Source organism: Gossypium arboreum, chromosome 4 (genome assembly GCF_025698485.1).
Source record: "Gossypium arboreum isolate Shixiya-1 chromosome 4, ASM2569848v2, whole genome shotgun sequence".
NCBI lineage: Eukaryota > Viridiplantae > Streptophyta > Magnoliopsida > Malvales > Malvaceae > Gossypium > Gossypium arboreum.
This window is the reverse complement of record NC_069073.1, coordinates 99,059,424-99,067,504: the sequence shown is the minus strand read 5'-3', so window position 1 is coordinate 99,067,504 and position 8,081 is coordinate 99,059,424. Positions and strand designations below refer to the sequence as shown.

Here is an 8,081-nt window from a genome sequence, read left to right as displayed (position 1 = left end):
ATAATTAGATCTCTATTTCTTTTATACTTCTTATGCCTATAAATAGAGACTCTGATTAAGCATTGTAACCACCCTTTTGATCAATAAAATTCATTCTTTGTTGCTTTCATATTTTCTTTGTTCTTTATTCTCTCCATCTCTTTTTATTTTATAACAAAATTTAAATTTTTACTTCTATCATTACTCAGGTAAATTTGTATATATGTATATAATTTAAAGAATTTATCAAGCAAATAAGACAAAAGAGCATGAAAATATGACAACCTAATTTAATGCCAAATGTAGGAATTTTATAATGTGAAATGGCAAAAAATTCCTTGTTTAGATGAAACATTGTAATATCATAAATATATATTATTTTACTAAAATAAATCAAACCAATTATTGTTAAATATTATAAATATTGGTAATTAATAATAGGACTCACACATTATTTTAATATTAGTAATAATAATGTGTCAAGTAATTAGGGTATCCAAGTTTTATACCTCCAACTAGAATTATTTCCTTAAATATTTTGTACGGTTTAACAATATATATATGATTTAAAGAATTTAAAACAAATAAGCCAAAAAAAAGTATGTACATATGTAAAAATAGTTTAATGCCAAATGTAAAAGATTTATAATGTGAACATAGCTAAAAATTTCCTTTTTAAATAAAGCATTATAATATCATATTGCTAAAATAAATCAAACTAAATTATTATTAAATATTATAAAGATTGGTAATTAATATTAAGATCCACACATTATTTTAATATTAATAATAATGATGTGCCAAATAATTAGAGTATCCACTTATAACAATTTTATACCTCCTGTAGAATTGTTTCCTAAAGTATCTTGTACCTTGTAAGGTATATTTAAATGTCAATTCATTCTAAAAAAAAATAGCCAATACTTTTTAGAGTTGTGTCGACTGCTATTTCCTTCTCTTCCCTATTTAAACCACCCTTCTCTTTCTTCTGTTAAAGCATTCAACAACACATTTTGGTTAAGAAGTTCAAGTTTTTTTTGGGTCATTATCATTTCCATCATTTTCTACAATTTTTAACATGGAGAGAATCCCTCAAGGGAAGCCATTATCATCTCTTTCTTCTGTCGACCCTTTGAGCTGGGGTGTTGCAGCTGACTCTCTCAAGGGAAGCCATTTGGATGAAGTGAAACATATGGTTTCTGAGTATAGGAGACCACTGGTGAAGCTTGGTGGTGAGACCTTGACCATTTCTCAAGTTGCAGCCGTAGCTAAAAGTGAGTTGGGTATCAAGGTTGAGCTTTCTGAGGGGGCAAGAGCTGGCGTTAATGCTAGTTCTTATTGGGTCCTTCAAGGCCTCCGCAATGGTGTTGACACCTATGGCATTACTACTGGTTTTGGTGCTAATTCTCGTCTAAGAACCAAGGATGGAGCTACCCTTCAAAAGGAGCTTATTAGGTGAGCTTTTTATATCCATGCACCAACAACGTATGCATTTTCCATAAACTGCCCCATTGGATACGGGCAATATGTACCTTAAGGCATGTATCAGACTATATACTCCATTGCTGTGAGCTTTTGGGTACTTTTTGAAAGGGGTAGAATCGGTTTCTTGGTTTCTTGATTTGATCGGAGTTTTTTACTAAACCCTACTTTTTGATACAATCTCGCTATTGTATCTGTTTGGATGAATAATGTTCAGTTAAGTTTCCTCAAGTGAACACCAGCGCAAGTACAATTTTTCACTAGTAGCCAAGGTTCCGGTGAAACTCACGAGGGATTCAATATCCATCTCTACCTTTACACAAAAATTTCAAAAATATAAAATAAATTACCGTTTATTAGTTAATTAATTTATTAATATAATATTTGAAAATGAAAAAGAAGGAAGTTGCTATAATCACAAAGTGGAAGAAAGTTTTATTCATTCATTGAATGTGTTTTGTTGGTTTAGGTTCTTGAATGCTGGGATCTTTGGGTATGGAAGTGAGTCATGCCACACACTTTCTCCCTCAGCAACTCGAGCCTCCATGCTTGTTAGGACGAACACCCTGCTCCAGGGATACTCTGGGATCAGGTTCGAAATTCTGGAGGCAATCACCAAGCTTCTCAACCACAACGTCACCCCATGCTTGCCGCTTCGTGGCTCAGTTACTGCATCTGGTGATATTATTCCTCTTTCCTATATTGCTGGATTGCTCACTGGCAGGCCTAATTCCAAAGCCATTGGACCCAATGGGGAACCCCTTGATGCCCAAGAAGCCTTTCGTGTAGCCGATATTGATTCCGGGTTCTTTGAGTTGCAGCCGAAAGAAGGCCTTGCGCTAGTCAATGGCACTGCAGTTGGTTCTGCCATGGCTGCCATGGTTCTTTTTGAAGCAAACATATTGGCTGTTTTGTCAGAAATTTTGGCCGCAATATTTGCTGAAGCCATGAATTGTAGATTACCTGAGTTCACTGACCATTTGATTCATAAATTGAAGCATCATCCAGGACAAATCGAGGCCGCTGCTATAATGGAACACATACTTGAGGGAAGCACTATCGTTACAGCGGCTAAGAGGATCCATGAAATTGACCCTTTGCAGAAACCGAAACAAGATCGCTATGCTCTAAGGTCAGCTCCACAATGGCTTGGTCCACAGATTGAAGTGATCAGATTCGCAACCAAATCGATTGAAAGAGAGATTAACTCTGTCAATGATAACCCTTTGGTAGATGTGTCAAGGAACAAGGCATTACATTGTGCCAACTTCCAGGGTACCCCAATTGGTGTCTCAATGGACAATGCTCGTTTAGCTATTGCGGCAATCGGGAAACTTATGTTTGCTCAATTCTCTGAACTTGTTAATGATTTCTACAACAATGGCCTCCCAACAAACCTCTCTAGTGGTTGGAACCCAAGTCTGGATTATGGTTTTAAGGGTGCTGAAGTTGCAATAGCTTCCTATTGTTCTGAGCTCCAATACTTGGCCAATCCAGTCACCACCCATGTTCAAAGTACTGAGCAACACAACCAAGATGTGAACTCCTTGGGATTAATCTCTGCATTAAAAACTGCTGAAGCTATCGATCTCTTGAAGCTAATGTTGACAACATTCTTGGTGGCTCTTTGCCAAGCTATTGATTTGAGGCATTTAGAAGATAATTTGAAGGACACAGTGAAGAACACAGTGGGCCAGATAGCTAAGAAAACACTCACTACCGGTGCTGATGGTGAACGCCACCCTTTAAGATTCTGTGAAAAGGATTTACTCCAAGCTGTGGACCGCGTATACATTTTTACCTATATCGATGACCCTTCCAGTGCTACCTATCCATTGATGCAAAAGTTGAGGCAAGTTCTTGTGGAGCATGCAATGATAGAGGGTGAGATGGAGAAGAATCCAAGCACTTCAATCTTCCAAAATATTGCAGCTTTTGAAGACGAATTGAAGGCTGTTTTGCCCAAGGAGGTTGAGAATGCAAGGGTTAGAGTTGAGAATGGAAATGCAGCAATTCCAAACAAGATCAAGGATTGCAGATCATATCCGTTGTACAAATTCGTGAGGGAGGAGCTTGGAACTGGGTTGCTAACTGGGCAAAAAGTTACCTCACCTGGTGAGGAGTTTGACAAGGTGTTCACTGCTATGTGCCAAGGGAAGATCATTGATCCAATGTTGGAATGTCTAAAGGAGTGGAACGGTGCCCCTCTTCCCATCTGCTAGTTTCTTTTCCTTTCAATCTTTGAAGTTTGAACATGTATGAAATGATATCTTTCTAATAAAAGTGTTCATGATATTTGCTGTCGTGGAAACGTTAAGAAATGGTTGGAAGTAGAAAATTTTACTGAATCTTTTTATCTTTTTTATTTTTTTCCCTTATGCAATTTCTTCGAATCCCATAGATTTTTACTGTATTGTTTAGAAAGCCAACAAATAGATCCATTTCAGTCTAACCGCTTCTAATTATAGGAGGAAGGCATGTTAATCATCATAATCACTAATTAAGTGTTACAATTTTCAAATTTTAAAGAAAATTATATAAGTACAACCAAATTTAATTTTTTAAAAATCTCTTTTATTAGTTTAGTTATGAATTTTTATATTATAAGCATTAACGTATATAAGTGCTTGAATGGTTATGGGCAAAGATTTATTATATTATGAACCTAAAAATTATATTATAAGAATAATTTGTGTATTTTATAAAGTTATAACAAAAATTATATTATATAAATAATTTTTTAAAGTTATGGTTAAAGAGTTTATTATAAAAATGATTTACATGTTATAAAAGTGATAATATTTTATTTATAAAATGTTATGGTCAAGAAGCGTGGACATAACTTATTTAAGTTTCCATGTTATATATTAAAAGCATAATATGCTTATTCATTGGAAAATGTTATACGATTTTAATCATAACTTATAAAAGAAAAGAAACTTCTAAAATTATGGCAAAGAATTATATTATTTATAAGAAGTGTTATAAAATAATTGGACACTTTATAAAAACATTTTTATAAAGATCATATAATATAAATTTTATATTATTTTTAACTTAATTTGCATATTTGGTTCACAGCGGGATTTGTAAGTATACGCAGTCGTTTTCAAGTAATAAGTAAGTAAAAAGAGTATTATCTCCACAAGGATTGTATCTATTCATTAGCAATTGTAAAATTAATGTTTTACAAGTTGGTTAAGAAAACACAAGAATTTGAGGTAATAGATGTCCTAATTAAATTAACAACTAATATGCAAATAAAATGAAATAAAATAAATGCAATGAAATGTTTTAGCAGCAATTCACAAGTTTTAATAGCAGTAACATGAATAAGCTAAAACAATTAATGTAATACCCCACACCTGTGCCCTACGTCGGGACGAAATACGAGGCATTACCACAATTAAACACATGCATACCATCAATTCTGAGTTATGTGAATTAGGTCCAATTTAAAATTTTTCCTTTTTAATCTAAAAGCTCTAAATATAAGACTATGAGACCCAAATCATGCTTTGGAAATATCCCGAGATTAATCCCAGCATCTATGAAAACTTTTGAAAAATACTACTTGAAGCAGGGCACACGTCCGTATGGAAGGGCAACACGCCCGTATGGAAGGGCAACACCCCCGTGTGGTCATTATGACATGGCTGTGCTAAAAGCCTGTATGGTTCACACGGCCTAAGCACGAGGGGACACGCTCGTGTCCCGAGCCCGTGTGAATTAAATTCTAAATTCAAACCTACAGGGGTTTTCACACGGCCTGACACACGTCCTCACACGGCCATGACACGCCCTTATCCAAAAACCTTAACATTTTGTTTCTGACGTCAGCATCCAATTTAATGTATATGGCCAAGGCACACGCCCGTGGCCAGAGACCGTGTCCTCCACATGGCTGAGACACACGGCCGTGTCTCTGCCAGTGTGTTTACTACCATGCATATTGACTTGCAAAATTTACGTACAAGGGACACACGATTGAACAACACGCCCATGGGGCTGATCGTGTGTCACACACGGCCTAGACACACGCCCGTGTGTCTACCCGTGTGGATGATATAAGGCTATCTTCCAAGCCCTTTGCCACCCTGAAACACAATCTAACACCAACCAACATATCAAATGTCTAACTTATCATGATTTCTCAACCAACAAGCATAGCTAATGTCTATATATATATTTCATGTATTCAACTATGCCAACAATTTCACATTCATGAAAGACTATCTTGCATTCATATAATAACCTTCAATATTAGCCATTTACCATGGCCTTATACAAAATGAACCAATTGACAATGACATAAAACTCAAAAGTCAAGATCCTATACATGCCATAATCAAAATAAAATATCTAACTATACCAAGTGCTTCAGATGATAGTGTGACTGACCTCTCCGGCGTGAGAGATGATCCTCGAGCTACTTTGGCGGCACTAAAAGAAAATGGAAAGGAAATAGGGTAAGCATAAAGCTTAGTAAGTTGCATGAAAATAAACATAAACTAATCATTATAAAATAATATGCTCATAACCTTTCATAGATTATTCATGAATAACATAAATAGACGAAGGTACAACTTACTCATCGTTGTCCATTACATTTCATATTTCATATCTTGAGCCCACATCTCATACATTTCAAATAGGTACCTGTAACACTCATCACATGATCATAACCTTTATCATCTCGATATAAATCATAAATCTTGCATTGAACCATTTAGAATTCTATCGAATATTCAATATCCCTAACATGGGTTAAGATGCCGATGCCATGTCCCAGACATGGTCTTACACTGGCTTTCATATAGTGAGGCTGATGCCATGTCCTAGACAGGTCTTACATTGGCTCTCATTTATCGGTGTCGATGCCATGTCCCAGACAGGTCTTACATTGACACACAACAAGCTGACGCCATGTCCCAGGCAGTTTTTACACTAGCTTGTATATCACGAGGCCGATGCATGTCCCAGACATGTCTTACACTAGCTCTCGTCTCAATGCCGATGTATGTCCCAGGCATGTCTTACACTAGCACACCTATCACCCATCATCACGGTACAAATATCCAAGTCTATTCCAAATGTTCAACGAAAGTCTTTACTACGTAAATTTCTTGGCATATATTCTCATATTCAAAATAAGAAAATTTATGTCATATAAACTCAATTACACATCATAAATATATAGTTGCATTATTAACATACAACTTACCTCGGATCACAAAATGTAGGCGACTAGTTGATTTTAGTCTACTTGCTTGGCTTTCCCCCAGTCTAGGTTCGGATGTTGTATTTCTTGATCTAAAATAATAATAAAAATTTATCCATTTAATCACTAGATAAATTTACTCAATCAACAATTCACATTTTTGGCAAATGGACCATTTTGCCCCTAGACTTTCACAAAATGACCATTTTACCCCCAGGCCCAGAAATTGATTTTTATCGAATTTCCTCATTAGGCAAGCCTAACCGACCATTTATCTCTCTTATGGAAACCCTAAATTTCCATTATTTCACGACATTACTATCTATTTCACAAACTTTACAAAATGGTCTTTTTTGGTGTTTTCCATGAAAATCATTTTACAAAAGTTGTTTATTTCACAACAATAACTTATATTCTTCCACAAAATTTCAAGCAACATCACATATGCTTTCATGGAAAAATCCTAAGCTCTCAACCATTTTGCAAAACAGTCCCCTCTATAGCTAGATTAAGCTTTAGGGGTTCCAAAAACACAAAAATCACCAAAAACAACCATCTAAATCACTTACTAGAGATAGGAATAAGTGGCTGAAAATTTCAAGCTCCCATGGCCATTTCTTGGATGAAAAATCGATAGAAGAAGGAAGAGTAGGAAAAAGATGACAACATTTTCTCTTTATTTTATTTATTAGTCAAATACACCACCTAATGCCAACAACCCTTGATTTTTTTTTCTTTTTTTGTCTCAATGGCCGGCTATGCCTAAAAAAGTTGGCCTACTTGCACATTAAATACCCCTATAATCCATGGCTAGTTGACACTATTTGTTAGCAAATCACAACTTTTTCCCTTTATGCGATTTAGTCCTTTTTAGAAATTAAGCCCTCAAACGTTAAAATTACTTCACCAAATTTTTCATGCACTATTATAATCAGGCTATAACACCAAAATAATAATGAAATAATTTTTCTAACTCTGGATTGGTAGTCTCAAAACCACTATTTCGACTAAGCCCAAAATCGGGCTGTTACAATTAAAACTCTTAATTCAATTCATTCTTTATCATGTTTACCAATGTACCAAAAAAATTCCATGGCAACTCGATCATTTATGAACTTGGAATCTAAATCATAAGCTCTTTCGAGATCTTAGGTTTGTCACTTAGGAAAAACGTGCATATTTGCATGTCACCATTTAACTAAGGATTCTTTAGAATTTATGCAAAGTAACAATGATGGGTTAGGTTTGAAACAATTTAATTACATAAATCTAATGTTATCCAAGGCAATAATGTTCTTTTGGAATTTAATTTTTCTTGTTCGTATATAAATTCAGCATGCATCTTCAAATTATTACATCCATGGAGAGAGGTTGAATTTTTCATTATTCAAGCTTAGTT

The 8,081-nt window shown here is 35.0% G+C and overlaps 1 protein-coding gene across 1 annotated transcript; it reads left to right on the top strand.

The window, feature by feature from the left end:
- Positions 1-900: 900 nt before the first annotated feature.
- Positions 901-3,809, top strand: LOC108459788 (phenylalanine ammonia-lyase-like). Its single transcript, XM_017759191.2, has 2 exons — positions 901-1,434; positions 1,931-3,809. The coding sequence occupies exons 1-2, from the start codon at positions 1,058-1,060 to the stop codon at positions 3,681-3,683; spliced, it is 2,130 nt and encodes a 709-aa protein (XP_017614680.2). The 5' UTR covers positions 901-1,057; the 3' UTR covers positions 3,684-3,809.
- Positions 3,810-8,081: the final 4,272 nt, after the last annotated feature.